An 18,550-nucleotide genomic window follows, 5' to 3' on the forward strand; every position below is an offset into this window, starting at 1 on the left:
TGTCCAAAACATTGGTCAGCACATAAAAAAATTATAGCTTATATAAAAGCCAAGTATCACTTGGATGCCTAAATGCATGCATTCTAGAGGCAGGTTAGCCTAGAGTCCCATACAGAAACTGCCCCTGCAAACCCGACACCTTTTTATTTATTTATTAGGATATTTCTAGCATGCGCGATTGCGCTGCACTTGACAGCTTTCTACTCGCAGTGCAACGCGTTGTGAGCTTGTAGATCGGCTCTCGCGGACTCGCGCTGCATGTTAAAAAACAAACTCACAATTATAATAAGAACATACACTTATCTGCATTCTGCACTGTACGAATTCATTGGAAAATGAATTAGCCCTATAAAAAAATAGAAGTCCACATTATTGCATCAGCGCGTGCAATTCGGCCAGTCATAGTTTTAAGCCAGTGCACCTTAATTAATTATAATATGGGGAACTTATAGCTGGGCTGTAGGCTACTACATTGATGAGATCAATCAAGTTTGGTGCCAAATGTCCCGCGAAATTCGCGAATCATTTTAATATGACATCATCATAAATGAACCTGCACTTAGATCTGACAAAGAGGAGGCTATACCCGCCGTATATGGTTGAAATTTTAAATAGCTATATAGGCCTATGCCTACGTGTCCATGATCAGAACAAATCCATTCTCCACATGGCATTCAGACAGATGACAGTGAGATGATATTAATCTATTCCCCGCATGAATCAATGCAGCTCTGATAAAAATATCGGATATATGTTTTACCTCTGCAAAGGTGTGAGTGAGCAATTGTTTAATAGAAAAGAAAAGGCTTTATAATATAATTGCCAAGTATACGCTAGCTTGCTGCCTTGGTCCCGAACTTAAATAAATAAATAAAAAAGCTGCATTTTATACCGTAAGTCAGCTTGACATTGCTGCAGCGGTGCGGAGCAGCGTTCACCGTTTTGTAAGCTTGGGAAAATGATTTATATAGTTTAATGGTAGGCTATAGACAATATAAAGAATCACGCACAAATGTAATGGTATATGGATGTAAAAAAAGAGACTGCAGGTGGTGGTCGTCGCTCCGGCGCTTGACATGGTCAGATCATTTTCTTTTAATTTCCTAATATAGCCTAATTTCTTTCCAGCAATCATTTTTATTTTAATTTGTGAAGCCACTATACTGGAAAATATCATTATTTTGTTGCATTCCGTCAGGAGGACCTCTATTTCGTTTGAGCTGTAAGGCCTATAGTTCTTTTTTTTTTTTTTTTACTGCTGTCTGCTGAGTCATGCTTGACGCCTTTTATGGTGTGAAATGGGGCGTGGATCAATGCAAATTAAGTTATCCGCTGATTTTCCGATTATTTGGCACCCGTTCGCATTCACCTGCGTACCTCACAACATACACCTGCGTACCTGTGGTACACACCGCTCTTTGAATTGCACGGCAAAACAACGTAGCGTGATCGGACGGAATTTCCCGCATCTGTTTACGCTTCCGTTAAGCTTCCGTTACACTCTTGCGTATTTCTCCTTTGTGAATGAGGACCAAAGTGACATTACGTGAGCGGAGCATGCGCGGACAGGCATTTACGTGGATTCCCACATTACGTGGGAATTCATGAACTTGAACGTGAACTTGACGGTGACGTTGGTTTGTCGGAAACTCCGCAAAAAGCTGCGCCACCTCTCATGGTCTTGCGTAGATGTATTAAGAAGGCTTTAGTCTTCATGCTGAATCAATTAAAAGTCCCCAAACCTCAGATAAAATATGTAGGTATGTGTCCCCAACATTGGTCAGCACATAAAAAAATTATAGCCTATATAAAAGCCAAGTAGGCTATCACTTGTATGCCTATATGCATGCATTCTAGAGGCAAGTTAGCCTAGATAGAGTCCCATACAGAAACTGCCCCCGAGCCTGACACCTTTTTATTTATTTATTAGGATATTTCTAGCATGCGCGATTGCGCAGCTCACTCGACAGCTTTCTACTACAAGCTCACAACGCGTTGTGAGCTTGTAGATCGGCTCTCGCGGACTCGCGCTGCATGTTAAAAAACAAACTCACAATTATAATAAGAACATACACTTATCTGCATTCTGTACTGTACGAATCCAACATTGTTTAGTGTAGTAATGCCTGCAGTAGGCCTATTGAAAGTGTTTTGTTATAGCTCCTTTGAGTCAGTTGACTGTCGGTGTGTGGGGGGGGGGGGGGGGGGGGACGGACGGACGGACGGACGGACGCGGACAGCATCATGCTGCCAAGCTGAACCAAGTCCAATCTGGGTGAAATTCACATTGGAAAATTAATATAATGGCGCGGTGAGCCCGGCCCTGCCCTGGGCCTGTTGGTCAGGGACAGACAGAACATGGCCCGGCCCGGCCCGAATTGGCTCTAATGCATTCTATCGTTCACACTTCACAGATATGCCGGTCTGACAGACAGACAAGAAAGGCTGTTGATGATGATTATTATTACCACTGTAACTCGCTGATCAGCATGTTGACAGAGACTCGGCCAATTAAAGTTTCACGTAGGCCTAAATGCCTTTGCTGCAAGCACCTATCTGCCTCCATTTGCGTCGTGGTATTAATTTATAATAATGTATATTGATCACATGCGGACACCACACAGAATAGCCAACTCTTACCTGCAGCTGAGGAAACATACAACGTAGATGAAATATAGCCTTTAGTCCAAAAACGAATTAATCCCACAAGAAAAAAAATAAAGAAAATATGTCCTGTGTCCATGCATATTTGCTTTCCAAATCCGACAGTGCAGGGCAGGGAATCAATCACCGCAGTAGGCTAATCAATAGGGCCTTTTATCATTGCAGAGTTTTAATATAGCATTTGGTCATGTGGTGAACAGTACAAATTAACTTCTTTCTCATTATGTGAAAGTAACTGTAACATCAGTTAACTTATTAACGTTCTGACATTTAACAAGGAGTGAAGCAATGCGTGCCAAGTTGGTAAGTTTCGTTTATAACTCGCGCTGTTTGCTTGAAGATCTGTCCGTGCAGAGACCCGCCTGTCAAAATTAACTGCTCTACAAGCTCATCGCGGCTGTTGTATATAATTTAAAGCTCTGTGTAGGCTATGATGACGTATTTCGATATTTCCTGTTGCCTTATATGGTGTGGGATGGGCGTGGATGTTCCATTTAACCAGGCGACACCAGGCAAATCGCTTGGGAAAAATGCGGAAAGGATACACTCGCCGATCCGCACAAATGAAGTGATTACACCAGCTTCCCTGAATAAGACGGGAGCAAATCGCAGCGTGATCTGACCGATAAATACGCTACCTTTAAGTATCTGGTTACGCTTCCGTTACACTCTGGCGTATTTCTCCTTTGTGAATGAGGACCAATGTCTCTCGCAGGACACGGACATGAAGCAAACTGCCAGGCTCTCCTTCAGTGTGCTAGTGGGAGGGGCACAGCCAGTCCGCTGTGTCTTAATTGGTTGATCTCATGTCAGGTGGGACTTCCTAATGTCTGCGACGGAAGCAGCTCTTTTACAACCATGTAAATGACACAGCTCTGTGACCATGTGTAAACCGGTTTAAGTCAAGGCACCAGCCACACCAATTTCATCATCTTGCTTTCGAGATAAAATTATGCAAGCTCACAAAGCGGCACATTGTGAACATGTAGATCTGCTATTTTCACTGTATTAATTCATCATATATAGGCTATAGGGATTAAGACAGTGATTCATTGATGATGCATTTTTTTTTTTATGTAGTGGAGTTTCCAAAAAATACTAAATCAAAAAGTAAAGTACAGTTACAAAAAAAGTACAGTACTCCAGTAGATTTATTTAGTTGCTCTTCACCACTAAGAGTGTGTTTGTGGGAGGGGCAATGAAACCCACACAGTGTGTCTAATTAATTAGCTCATCTCACGTCAGGTGGGACGTCCTTCTTAATGGCTAATTAACGCTCTGGCGTGTGATGTGTCATGCGCCGTAAATATTCCGCTTCTCACTTTCATTTATCACTCTTTCCCTTTCCTAGCTGTGTCCTTGGGCTGGGCTCCGGCTCCCACCAGTTCTTTCCTAGCTGTGTCTTTGGGCTCCGGCTCCCACCAGTTCTTTCCTAGCTGTGTCCTTGGGCTCCGGCTCCCACCAGTTCTTTCCTAGCTGTGTCCTTGGGCTGGGCTCCAACCAGTTCTTTTCTAGCTGTGTCCTTGGGCTGGGCTCCCACCAGTTCTTTCCTAGCTGTGTCCTTGGGCTGGGCTCCAACCAGTTCTTTTCTAGCTGTGTCCTTGGGCTGGGCTCCCACCAGTTCTTTCCTAGCTGTGTCCTTGGGCTGGGCTCCCACCAGTTCTTACCTAGCTGTGTCCTTGGGCTGGGCTCCCACCAGTTCTTTCCTAGCTGTGTCCTTGGGCTGGGCTCCGGGTCCCACCAGTTCTTTCCTAGCTGTGTCCTTGGGCTGGGCTCCCACCAGTTCTTTCCTAGCTGTGTCCTTGGGCTGGGCTCCCACCAGTTCTTTCCTAGCTGTGTCTTTGGGCTGGGCTCCCACCAGTTCTTTCCTAGCTGTGTCCTTGGGCTGGGCTCCCACCAGTTCTTTCCTAGCTGTGTCCTTGGGCTGGGCTCCCACCAGTTCTTTCCTAGCTGTGTCCTTGGGCTGGGCTCCCACCAGTTCTTTCCTAGCTGTGTCCTTGGGCTGGGCTCCCACCAGTTCTTTCCTAGCTGTGTCCTTGGGCTGGGCTCCGGCTCCCACAAGTTATTTCCTAGCTGTGTACTTATGCTGTGCTCACACAGGCAGATGCAAAGATACAGTACAGTCTATCATTCATTTCTAAAGGAAGCCAGCGACATGAAGATACAAAGATCCAATATGCCATTCATTTTCAATGGAAGCCAGCGACATGAAGATATAGACCACTATTCATTTCCAATGGAAAGCAGAGACATGAATATGAAAAGATACATCCGACATTTGCAAGCTACAAATATGCTGTGTAGCTTTGTATGTTTGACTTTGTGTTTTGCATGTGCCACTGTGAACACAACATTTGGCTGGCTTCACCAGTTCTTTTCTAGCTGTGACAAGCCTTTTCCTACTGTGCTGTGCTGTGTGCCATGTCTTTAAAAGTCGACATTCGGGGACTTCTGACATAAGAATACACAAAAAAATGTAGCAACTTTTTAGGTATGTGTACTAGATATAAATGTCCTCATTGTGACCGTGGCTATGCTCTAAATGTGAAACTTTTGAGGGGCGCTATGCCCAGCTTAGCGTGTTTGTGTGTACCCCATAGCGATGATTTGATTGGCTCTTTACTGAACCTCATGAGGTGAAGCCACACCTGGCATTGTTCTAGCAGTGTGTATGGCCGCAGCTCTGTGTGTGTGTGTGCGTGTGCGTGTGTGTGTGTGTGTGTGTGTGTGTGTGTGTGTGTGTGTGTGTGTGTGCGCGTGCACACACGGGTGGGTTAGTGTGAGTTATGTGTGTGCAGGGAGATATTTTGCGGACAGATAGGACAGTTGCAGTGCTGATTCAGCAGAGAGTTCTTTTTTTTTGCCTTAAAACTCCAACTGTGAGCAGACATGCAGGCTGAGTTTATGGGCTGCTTCTCTGTGGGTGTGAGGATTCTAAACAAGTGTCTCTGAAAGAGGAACGGATATTAACCAGAGTGATGGGAGAGGAGTACAGTCCCCCAAGTCCACCCATGAGCGACATAAGGACAGCCCTGCCTCCCATTCACTGAAGCAATATACTGTAAGCAATAACGTTGCATATTAGGACTCCAGTATTTTGGGTTTTGCATATCCAACTTGATCTAGGGCAGGGGTTCTCAACGTTTTTGGCCGGGGACCCCCGGAAATGCTTTGGCAATGTCTCGGGACCCCCGCCCCGCCCCCTCCCGACCCCCAATATAAATTGACTGCTACAATAACCTTAAACCATTTTGGGCAGGAACCCCTTTTGGTGTTTTAAGTTGTTATAATTTAGCTATTGAAAAATAGCAGATCTACAAGCTCATAGCGCGCCACCGAGTGGCGCGCTACGAGCTTGTAGGTCTGCTATTTTTAAAAAATCGTGAAAAAAATAATAATAAAAAAATCATTTTTTTTTTTTTTTTTTTTTAATGATTTGGGGACCCCCTAAAATAATTTGGCGACCCCCCGAGGGGTCGCGACCCACGGGTTGAGAACCCCTGATCTAGGGAATGAGAAATGTTCTGCTGGACGGTACATCAGAATGGACGACCAGGAAGAACCTATGCTGCTGTTGCAGTGAAGCATGAGGTGTACTACTAGCCTTTGGAAGAGGCTGGAGAGACAACTATGTGGATCCCATGGATGTGCATGTTTTCAACACGATGTCTTTAAGCTGGAGGAAGTTGAGTCCGGTGACAACGGGAGGAGGAGACTGTCACCTTGATATTCCCTCCAAGCGCTGGGGCCACACAGCTGTACTGATAGAAGATATCATTTGGAGGTCTAGAGGGCCGCAACTACAACAACCTCAGTGTTTTTGACACTGAGACCAACCCCTGTCTGAACACACCTCCTGCACAGCTTCTTTCAAAAGGATGCTTGTGGCATTCGACACTTCGACAGGCTGGAATGGCTTAGGGTCGACGACAGAGTACAGCATCTTGCAATGGGTCTGGTCCACAAGATTCGATACACCACCAAGATACCCATGTACCTGTCTAGATACTTCCTTAATGTTAACGAAGTCCACACCCACAACACCAGAGGGAGTGCAACGAACCATGTACAACCCAGATTCGGCACAAACAAGGGACTAAATTCTTTTCGCTCCTATGCCACCAAAATGTGGAACGCCCTACCAACTGTCATTAAGACATGCGAATCCCTTGACTCCTTCAAAACCGCTCTCAAAGGGCACCTACGGATGGCTGCAATTCGAAACTGGCCCCCGTAAAATCTGAATCCCCCCCCCCCCGCCCCCCCCTTTTTTCCCCTCACTGTATATATTTCTTTTCCCTTTTTACCTCCTTTTTGATGAATTCTTTTTTGATGAATTCCTGTTCTGTCTATAGAAGTGTCTACTTGTACGTCTCTAAATGTTTTGATGATTTGAACATGGTGGACCCTGTTGGAAACAAGTGTAATGCTTAATTGGGTCGTCCACTCACAGTTAACAGCCTTTGTATTGAGTTTGTGCTTGAAATGTACTGTAATTCTGCAAACTGTTAATAAATTCTTCAATCAATCAATCAATTCAGCCTGAACTTGCAATGGAGAGCTGTACATATTGGGTAGTCACAGCCATAGATATATATAAACACTAGATAGCTCACCCGCGCTGTTGGCCAATGGAGAGCGACGTCGTTACGTGGCGGCCATCTTACCTCGGGACACACAACATTGTGTCTATGGGGCATGTACTCTTAAATGACCATAACCTGCTCAATTTTCAACCGATTTTCAAACGGGTTGGTTTGTTATAAACGTCAGAGACGTCCGCATACTTATATGCTTTTATACGACGTTCATATAAAAAACATAAATTAAGCAGATAAGCGTCCTGAATCATAGCCACGTTGACAACGTTTGTAATAAACCAACCCGTTTGTAAATCCGTCAAGATTTGAGCGAGTTATGACTGTTTCTGTTTGAGCTGCCATTGAACATACTGTACTGTATCCCCGAACTAAGATGGCTGCCGGGTGAACGACGTCAGAAACTCCGCCTTGAGCCATCTAGTGTTTATATATATCTATGGTCACAGCCAGGGCCAGAGGTTCAATGAACTGTGTAAATACAATCCAGAAACCTTCTCCTGGACCAAGTTTGAGCTCAAGGGGAAAGGACTGGGTCCGATGTATGGGATGTGCTGTTCCATGGTGGGAGATCATGTCATCGTTTTTGAACGATGCAATTATTACGCCGCATGCAAATGTGACCTGATCGTCTTAGACTTGAGTCCTAGTCTGAAGACGTTATGCAAGCTAGCAGTTCTTTGAGGTAATGCAACAAAGAAATCATGATCTATTCTGGGAAGATGATGGACAGAAGTTACTGGTTATTTAATTATGAAGTATTTAGGACAGCCCAGTTTGTTTATAGAGCCTGGATTAGAAAGAAGTCAATCCCAGCTCTTCAAGTAGGTACATGTGTCTCCTGTCACAGGCCTAATGGTGTATTTTATTTTGTTTTATGGTATTTTATGTTATATATTATGTAATCTGCCTCGTAAGGATCAAGTAAAAATTGTCTGTATGTCCATATGGGCTGGGCTTCTTCGGAAGCATGTCACTTAAATAAAGAATCAATCAATCAATCAAATGTTCCGTATGGTCTGGAGAAGTCTGAACTCCCACACTTCATGGGAACTGAGAGCCATGTCTACCAACAGCAACCGAAATATAAAAACATAAATAAAAGAACAGTTAACTAAAAAACGACAGATTGATAAACCTAAAACCACAGATGACTTGATCACAGTCCATAATGCCCTTCTGTATTGTACCGACTACCGACAGCAACAGAAAATAATATTAATAATAATATTCAATATAATACTATTTGCCACTGTCTTGGCAGACACCTGAACAGTATTTGTGCCAATTACAATCTTACTTACACAGATTGAAGCACCAGTGGGCCTGTGACCCCTGGGGGCCCCTGACATTGCCCCTGGGCGACACATTTGGCCCCTGGTGTGACTTGTGTGATGTCATAGCGGTGCGGATCGGAGCAACAGTGCACCTTGCAGGTCCTCGTGTTACCTTAGTGACCTCCACCCACCCAGGTGGTACGCCCACCTCCAGGCTAAAGTTATCAGAATCTGCCCGAAGCCAACCCTACCCGACCCGACATTTTTTGGGCCAGGTCGCAAATATACTGTATGCTAATCAGTCGGGCAGCATGCTGCTTTGTTATTGTATCGTTCGGTCCTCCTAATTTATACTTAAATGTTTGAGTGGCAGGTATTAATTATTTATTGAATCCGCCAGTGCCAGGGTTTTCAGTGTTTTTACCTTTTTTAATATTTAAGAGCCACTGCAGATGCGATGTGTCCAGGATGTAAACAAAAGTTGTGGGAGGCAGAGGAACTCGCATTGGTTCATGTGTTAGGGGCTGTGTAAAAATGCTTGTTTTGACTAAAAACCTAGCCCGACCACATTGTCAAATAATGTAAGAAAGAGGCAAACATCGGGCTATTGTATCTGTGGAACTGAGTCAAATTATTGTAATGACTCAACTCCAATTCGAACTGCTTGTCAGGGTGGGGGGTTCCCAGTTCAAATATGAGCAGGGGGGAGGGGGGGCGTCGCATGAAAAGGTTGAGAACCACTGGTCTAGGCAATTCTAATACAGCATTCCTCTCGTATTTGTCTTCTCGGCCGAGCTGTAATTACCCAGTTTGTAGCCGATTAGCTTCTAATCACCGTAACGTGACATATCGGCAACGTTTTCCTGGCCCGCAGCCCCTTCTTTCGTCTTTAATTTCTGAGCCTGAGAGATCGTGATGATGTGGAAATTATCGTACGGAATTATTACGAAGGATCCTCAGAGGAACACAAACATAATCCCCCCCCCTCCCCAAATTAGAATGTTATTTCCCAGCCAGGCGGACAGGCCTCCCACCCTCCCACGCTCGTACAAAACGGTGACAATTTATTCACGGCTAAAGCATGCCGCTAGGCCTCGTGGGAATAATTCTCTGGTGGAACCATATGTTCGTTTTGTCACAATGTTTGCGTCTAAGAAGAGGCCCATACTTCCCTCCCCCACCCCTCTTTTTTTTTTGGTCATTTGCCAAAAACCTGGTGGGTGTTTAGTTTTTGTTTTTTTTGTTTTTTTTGCACAGAGCTGCTAAACATCTGTTCTCTTTTCCACCACTTTCTCCATGCATCTTCTTTAACCTTTAGCAGTTTACAGGGACAGAGGGGGCATTCCGACGCACCACCATTCCGACTACGTGGCTTGCACGTGCGGTTAGGGTCAGGGTTGTTAGCGATGTGAGCTTGTAGATCGGCTATTTTCCACTACTACTTAAACTTGTTTTAATGTATGGAATTTCTTAGATTCTTCTTTGATTTCTTCATGAAATCACTGGAAAATAATCATTGAATCATAGTTTTTAATTCATGAAAATAATTGCTTTATTGGGAATGTTTCTTTAGTAACATTTTTTAAATAATAATCAAAAACAAAATGCAGGAAACAAAAAAATAAAGGGTCCCGACCCAGTGTTTGGGGACACCAGTGGTCCTCTACCCCTTGTCGCCAGCTCTAACGTTGCGTTGTGTGTTCGTTTCGTTTAGCGTTTAATCATGTCTGCTTGTTTCATCTCCAGTTTATCAGACGTCAGTATCATCTGGTGTCAGGGCGCTTTGCGGCGAACAACACCAACCTGCTCTCTAATTAATATGTCTGTTCTGGTATGTTTGTTCCGCGTTTGTCTGTTTTCCCTCGATTATCCCACCGGGAACGCGTTCACTTTGTTTGAAAGTCTGCCCGGTCGGTCACTCACAGTAGACTGAGGGCTCCGCAAGTGCGCCTGCTAATTAGGTAGGCATGGTTTAGTGCTTTACAGTGCTGTGTTGTTTATTATTATTTAGCCATTGACAGTGACCTAAACGTGATCAACAGCCAGGCATAAAGACAGGAAGAAGAAGACAAATGTCACAACGCGACGTGAGCTTTGTGACGTGACCACCGTGTGACATAATTCAATTCAAAGGAGCTTTATTGGCAAGAGAAAAATCTATGTTTACATTGCCAAAGCAAGTGTCAAAATATAAGGGAAATTATATACAGTTGGAGGGGGTACAGCATTTTGTAAACGGAGCTATGTGACATTGCGTTGTTATTATACATCTTTTGCACTCACTTTGGGACAAATGGTAGCATTTAAGATGTGTTTAAAGGTAGCAGTTCTGTTTACATGTACAGAAGGTCTAGAGGTTTCCTCGGTACAGATAGTAGTCTTAGGGTGGTTGTATTCCATTGGCTAACCTTCTTTTGTGTTGTATTCTCAATATAGGTATGGGAGTTTTGGTTCCATGTCATTATTGTCGTTGGTCATAGTTTCAAACTCACTTTGGGTGTGTGTAATCTGTGGGAATGTATGTGTCTCTGATGTCTTGGTATAGTGGGCAGGTGGTTAGAAAGTGTGTTTCCACCACATGTGTGCAGTGGGTGCATATATAGTCTGTCTTCCCTATTGGGAGCAGGGTCTGTGTGGCTGCCTTTCTCTATTGCAAGGCTGTGTTCACCGAGTCTGTACCTATACTAGTCAAGGCTTTCCTAAGTTTTGGGTCGTTTACCGTGCTTGGGTATTCAGCCAATGTATATTCTCTTTTTAGTGCTATAGCATTCCATTTGCTTTGGTTTTGGGTTGTCTCTTTCCAGTATATGCCAGGTAGCATTATTATTTTTCTCTTATAAATCTGGTTAAGTCCAGTGGGTTTTCCGTCTGGTGGTTGTGACACGGGATCACAACGTAACATGAATCATGAGCAGCAGTAGAAAGGAACAAGGATGTCTAGAGGGGGTCTATTTGTCATTGTAGAAGACCACTGACCAGCCTTCATCACCCTCCTCTTCATCCCCTCTCCCCCCAGAAGCCCGCAGTGCATGAGAGTCTTCATCCATTATGGATGGAATGCTGCTGCTTTATATATAAAATATAAATATCTTTCTTTACACTGCTATTTGCTTCCGTCATGGAACCATACAGCCTCTTGTATTGAACCCATTAAGACCTGAGACCTGAAATCCTAGGATTCTATAGCAGTGGTTCTCAAACTGTGTCATGTCAAGGACCCCCAGAATTATCTCCATTTTGATCTGAAAATATGTTATTCCAGGGACCCCCACAGAAGCAAATATTTGAGTTAAAAACGTGCGCTGTGAAAGAATATATTCCAAACATTTGCGCACATTTGATTAGATTTTCTCAAAACTAGCAGATCTACAAGCTCATAGATCTGCTATTTTTCAACAGCTAGAGTTTTAAATAATGGTTGAAGTGGTTAAAAGCTATAAGGTGACACATTCTCAGGGCCAAATCGGTTAATAGTTAATACGTCGACTGCCATGTATGGAGGCCTCCGTCTTCTGGTGTGTCTATAAGAGGGCGAGCTTCGCCAACGTACGAACGATGCTCGGTTGCTAGGAGACGGATACGACCGGAAATTAACATTTCATGAAGTTTAAAAAGTGTTTTACTCCGTCGGTCCGCCTCCCATGTTATCAGATTTAGATGTCTCAGATTCTTCTCCTATATTGTGTTTTGTTTTGGTCAAAACAAGCTTCATTCAACGGCTCATGACTAAAATAACCGAAAATGTATTTTTCCGGGTGAAAACAATTTTTTTTTATTCTTCCGCAACTCCATAAAGCATTTGCTTACATCGTAGACACATCTCGGGTCCCGTGGGTCGACAAAATAAGACTGAAAAACACTGGCGGTGGTGGAAGAATTAAATACATGTCAATCAATGTGTTAAGAACCATTATGTTTCAGTGTGGAGGCAATGTGGGTGGGGCTATACATAGGTATCCCCAGTGAGATGAAGCCTTTCAGAATAAATATTTTCCCAGTGGGATGAAGCCTTTCAGAATAAATGTTTTCCCAGTGGGATGAAGCCTTTCAGAATAAAGGTTTTCCCAGTGGGATGAAACCTTCAGAATAAAGGACTGGTTCGCTGTCTTCTATTATGTGATCTGATGTTGCTGAATAAAATTAAAGGTGACGGATTCACATGCTCCCAGCCCGGCTCGCCAACGTTCATAATTGATGAGGTGAGGAGGTGGGTCCCTTGGGGGGGGCGGAGACTCAGGGCAGTATTATGCGTGTCTTAAGTACCAGGTCTTATTACTTAACTTAAGACCTGGAGGCGTGGTCAATGCTGTTTGGCCACTCAGAATAGCCAAATGGCATTGATCATGCCTCCAGGTCTTAAGTTAAGTAATAAGACCTGGTACTTAAGACACGCATAATACTGATATCAACCTCTTAACACTGATCCCCTCTGCACCTTGTGATGCTTGTATAGATTAGCTATTTTTTTTAGATTTTTTTAAACATTTTTTTTTGCTATTTGTAGACTCACCAAGCCCATCCACATGCCTGGAGTTGAATTCCCCTCCCATCCACTTGCATGGAGTTGAATTCCCCTCCCATCCACTTGCATGGAGTTGAATTCCCCTCCCATCCACTTGCATGGAGTTGAATTCCCCTCCCATCCACTTGCATGGAGTTGAATTCCCCGAGCACCGCGAGTCCTTCGTGACTTCATGACTCGTACTCACACGCACCCACACACAAAGGACGTGTGGTGCTCGTTCATCGGCCCGGTGCGTTCATGAATGCAATTCCAGTGATGTTTTTAGGCCCAAATTGGGCGGAGCCCACCACCTTTCCAACCCGGAGGAAGGGGTGAAAAGGGAGTACGCGCTGGGTGAGCAACTCCATGCAAGTGTATGGGAGGGGAATTCAACTCCATGCAAGTGGATGGGAGGGGAATTCAACTCCATGCAAGTGTATGGGATGGGAATTCAACTCCATGCAAGTGTATGGGAGGGAAATTCAACTCCATGCAAGTGGATGGGAGGGGAATTCAACTCCATGCAAGTGGATGGGAGAGGAATTCCGGTGCAATCTCTATTATTTATAACTATGTTTGTCACCCTTCTGAACAGCTGTAGTTAGAAAAGGTCTCTGGTCACACACACACACACACACACACACACACACACACACACACACACACACACACACACACACACACACACACACACACACACACACACACACACACACAGCATAAGGTCTCTCTCCCGGGGGTACAGATCCATCACTACATTGGTATGACACTGTGGGAGAATAAGGACTGCCCTAGAGGGACCACGCATGCACGCACGCACGCACGCACACACACACACACAACCGCACATTATCAATTACTCACCCCGTGAAGCCCTGAATTCATTCATTGCTTATAGTTTTTTGTCTTATTCCTGAGCCAATAATCTAATATAGAGGCACGTGCATAAAGTGAGTGGCCAAGTGAGTTTACCGTCGTTTAATGCAATCAGATAGGACTTTTTCTGTTTGAATGTATGGGCTGTCAAGGCCGGAAAGTATTTTTTTTCCCACTCAGTAGGAGTTAACGCATAGCATCTGCAGGTGTGATGATGATGTCACGCGCATACCCTCTCTATTAGACTAATGTACAGGGCTGTGCAGAGAGCACTGAGGGAGCAGGTGCTCAAAGCCCACGAAGGGGCACATCTGTATGCGCAGTTGCGCACGCACCAATTTTTGGGGTGGTGTTTTTGTGGGGGTCTCTCGTCCCGTTTCACACCAGACATGCAGTACATTGGATGTCTTATGTTAATGGAGCAAGATGTTCCGCAATAACTTGGCTCATGTCATTGGACAGTAAAATAAGCAATACGTTCTCATTACAATGTAAAAAAAAAAGGGCCAACGGATGTTGGACACGAAGAGTGCGCTTTCAGGCAAAACGGGCAGGTGCCCAAGCCCCAAAAAGCTCATGGGTGATTCGTTTCGGTGATCACCTCATCACCTAAAGCTGGAATATGAATGGGTCTTTATACGGTATAAATGTTTATATTGTTGATCCTCTTTAGGGGGGTTACAGTATAATATAAATGTTTATTTTGTGATCATATTCAGGAGGTGTACACTAACACTATAAATGTTTACAGTGTGTGATCTTCTTCAGAATAAATAATAGAGTCTATACTTCTCACCCTGTGGACTCGTGCCAACAACCCTAACCCCCGAGCAGTGAATCAGTCATGCTCAGAGGCACACAGGAATAATTCATGGCAACGCTCCCGAACGAGCGAGCGAGCAAGGTGTGTGTGTGTGTGTGCGCGTGCGTGCGTGCGTGCGTGCGTGCGTGCATAGTGAGCCCACAATAAGAGAAGGGTTTTTTACGGTGGGATATAGTGGGGCTTACAATAACATTGTCTGTCTGTCTGTCTCTCGCTCTCTCTCCCTTTCTCCCTCCCCTGATTAATATTCTTCGTACACATCTGGGACGTAGAGTCCAGTTACTGTTGGAAATACTCTGATTTAGGTTGTGCGTAGTAGATATAACTAGTCCAATGAGACATCCTAGATAGCAATTGCCTCATGTTGATTAGAAATTAATTGATAATCGGGACATTTAAATTGCAAATGTTTCTCCTCGTGTCCCATGGCAAGTTCTCTCGTGTGTGTGTGTGTGTGTGTGTGGGTGTGTGTGGGTGTGTGTGTGTGTGTGGGTGTGGGTGTGTGTGTGTGGGTGCGCACGTGCCAGAATTTGTTTTAAACATCTGCTTCGGCTACTGGAGGAGCAGTGCGTGTGAGATCCCTCCCACCACACACACACAGTAAAACGTTGTTGTGCAGAAACCTCATATCTCCATATTTCAACTTTGTTTTGTGTGTGTAAATTAATATCCTGCTTTGTTGTATAGAAGAGTGACCAAAGTAGAGAGCCAGAATAGCTGATCTACAAGCTCACTACGGTCACATTTGCGACACGTTGTGAGCTTGTAGATTTTAGACGAACAAGCTTTTCCGACATCTAACACATTGTCGTTTGTTGTTTGCCTGTTTTTTTTGCAACGACAGACACATCCTTTGTGCTGTTTTCTCTTAAGTCGATCGTCTTCTTAACGTCTCTCTGTGTTATTGTTTCATTTACAGGTGTGTGTCTGCATGGGAGCTTTGGAGGAATAAAGCGTCCACGTGTCTGGTGTCAAGGAGAAACCTACCAGGGCCTGACACTGTGCCGAGCTACCAGGGCCTGACGGGGCTCTTTAATATCATCAGCCTCCACCACGGGGGTCCCCAGACCACAGCCAGACACACCTGACTGCCTCCGGAGAAGGAGAGGAGAGGAGGGGAGCCACAGAGCTGCTAAACAGCTTTTTGTCTCATTGACGCCTCATGATGTGTCTCCACAATTCCACAGTTTTCACTCCTTTTCACTCCACCGTTTTCACCGGCAGTGTTTATTAAAACCCACAGGAGTTTAAAAATCCCCAACACACACACCGAGAGTTCTTCTAACTCGTACCGAGGAGGAGGAGGAGGAGGAGAGGAGGATAGACTCCTAAAAGGCCTTCGATTGGATCTAGGTGCAGAGTGAGAGAGAGAGAGAGAGAGAGAGAGAGCGCGTGAGTCAGATAATTAGTATTTCTGAGCTGGCATCAGAGCTTTAAAACGACATGAGAGCAGAGCCGACTTCTGAAGGAGCGCTGAGCTGTGGAGAATATTGCATCTAACCCCCAGGACACCGAGATCTGTGTGTGTGTGTGTGTGTGTGTGTGTGTGTATGTCAGCGCGCCTCCGTTTTCAAAGAACTCAAATTTGTATGTGGACGCGGATTTAACCCCCTTTTCATCATGACTGTCGGGGGCTTACGGAGGGGGCGGGTCGACTCCCCCCGCGGGGACGCCGCCAGTGGACACTATTGGCTGTCAGTGCTGGCGTGCTGCTGTTGGTGGGCGGCGGCCTCGACCGCGGCCAAGCCCAATAAGCCACCGGGCCACACCCACCTGAACTCGATCCGCATCGACGGGGACATCTCACTGGGCGGGCTGTTCCCCGTGCACGCCCGGGGCAACGACGGCAAGGCCTGCGGAGAGCTGAAGAAAGAGAAAGGTATGTCACATTAAAAGGTGACACTTCACCCCTTTTGCAACCAGATCTTATTTTAATGATGTTTGGGAGACAATAAACACTTTCCTGGGTTTTTTATGTGGGTAATATGTGTTTTACAATTACAATTTAGCAGACAGTCCAATCCAGAGCGATTTACAGTAAGCAAGAAAAAAAACATGGTAATACATGAAAATACGTAAAGATAGTCATCATGAATCATCCGTAAGCTTAAGAACCTAACAGTGGAATATCTAATATCTAATGAAACTATATGTGTATACACTATAGAGTGCTATGTCTACATAAAGTTCATTAAGTTACATAAGTTGAGCCTATGCATACGCCTGTAGGTGGTCGAGGCTAGGGCAAGTACTACGGCAAGTGTTATGGGCTAAGATGTCTGAAGAGGTGGGTTTTCAGACTACACCGGAAGATTGGGAGTTAGTCTGTAGTTCTGATTGCAATGGGTAGTGCATTCCATAGTTTTGGAGCCAGAAGGGAGAAGTGTTTGGGACGTGTGGAGTGTTGTCCCATCGTTTTTAGCAAAGGTACTTCCAGCCTCCCTGCGTCGGCTGATCTGAGCACACGGGAGGGTTTGTAGGGTCCGATCAGACTTGCAAGATATGGGGGAGCCATACCCCCATATGCTTTGAATGCCAACATCAGAGTGTTGTATTCTGTGCGGGCAGCGACCGGGAGCCAATGGAGGGAGCGGAGCAGGGGAGTGACATGTGAGACATGTGACATGTGAGACGTGTGAGAGTTTTTACATATTTTTGTACTTCATGTACTTAATGTAAGTGTCATTAAGTGTCTGTGATGTCATAGACACTGGTCTCACTTCCTTCCTGGACTACATGTTGTCTCAGTAAGACAGTCCTCCCCCTCTCCACAAGGTGGGGTGAGTGCAACAAAGCATTATGGTCATTGTAGAAATACAGCAATCCAGTCAACCCTAGTCAAACACACAGACTACATTATTTATCTGGCCATAGAGTTCAAATTTCAAATTGTGCTACTGTTATCTGCAACAAATACTATTAACATTAAGTCAGTTAAATAAACATTGCTTTTACAATATAAATTGGGGTCCCAGTCTTCCAGAGATAGAAATGCCATTCAATGAGGGTCCGTAGCCTAATTCAGGTCAAACTGGGGGGTCCTTGAAATTAAAGTGGTTGAGAGTCACTGCTAGAGCCGTACAAATGTTCCTCTTTATGGGGGTCCCTGACATCTTTTCAAATGAGGCAGGGTCCGCAGGCTAATAAAGTGTCAATGTGTGGGTCCTTGACATGAAAAGAAGTTTGAGAACCAATGATCTGAAAATGTACATCTTCGGAATCCACCGTCTGTTACTGTAACTAAAGTTCATCTTCCTATGGTCTCTGACAGGAATCCACCGTCTGGAGGCCATGCTGTTCGCTCTGGACCGCATCAACAACGACCCAGAGCTCCTGCCCAACATCACGCTGGGCGCGCGCATCCTGGACACGTGCTCGCGCGACACGCACGCCCTGGAGCAGTCGCTGACCTTCGTGCAGGCGCTCATCGAGAAGGACGGCACGGACGTGAAGTGCGTGGGCGGCGGGCCGCCCATCATCACCAAGCCCGAGAGGGTGGTGGCCGTCATCGGGGCGTCGGCGTCCTCCGTGAGCATCATGGTGGCCAACATCCTGCGGCTGTTCAGGGTAAGGAGTAATAACCTCCTTCTCTTCTCATGGCTTATTTCTATTGTGTGTCTGTGTCTGAGTGGCCCAGGGGTGGCCGGACCCCTGGGGTGTGTGGAGGCTAGGTACAGCCCAGAGGTGGCTGGACCCCTGGGGAGTGTGGAGGCTAGGTACAGCCCAGGGGTGGCTGGACCCCTGGGGTGTGTGGAGGCTAGGTACAGCCCAGGGGTGGCTGGACCCCTGGGGTGTGTGGAGGCTAGGT

At 45.3% G+C, this 18,550-nt stretch overlaps 1 protein-coding gene across 2 annotated transcripts in view; it reads left to right on the forward strand.

Annotated features, from left to right (window-relative positions):
* Window positions 1–18,550, forward strand: part of LOC306918488 (metabotropic glutamate receptor 4-like) — a 314,226-nt gene that overhangs the window by 88,142 nt on the left and 207,534 nt on the right. For both annotated transcript variants that reach the window (XM_079496079.1, XM_079496078.1), the window contains 2 exons: window positions 15,662–16,621; window positions 18,014–18,309. In XM_079496079.1, coding sequence (XP_079352205.1) covers window positions 16,363–16,621; window positions 18,014–18,309 — 555 coding nt within the window. In that variant the 5' untranslated portion in view covers window positions 15,662–16,362. The remainder of the gene's footprint in view (window positions 1–15,661; window positions 16,622–18,013; window positions 18,310–18,550) is intronic.

The sequence above is a fragment of the Electrona antarctica genome (genome assembly GCF_951216825.1).
Source record: "Electrona antarctica genome assembly, chromosome: 2".
NCBI classification, from domain to species: Eukaryota; Metazoa; Chordata; class Actinopteri; order Myctophiformes; family Myctophidae; genus Electrona; species Electrona antarctica.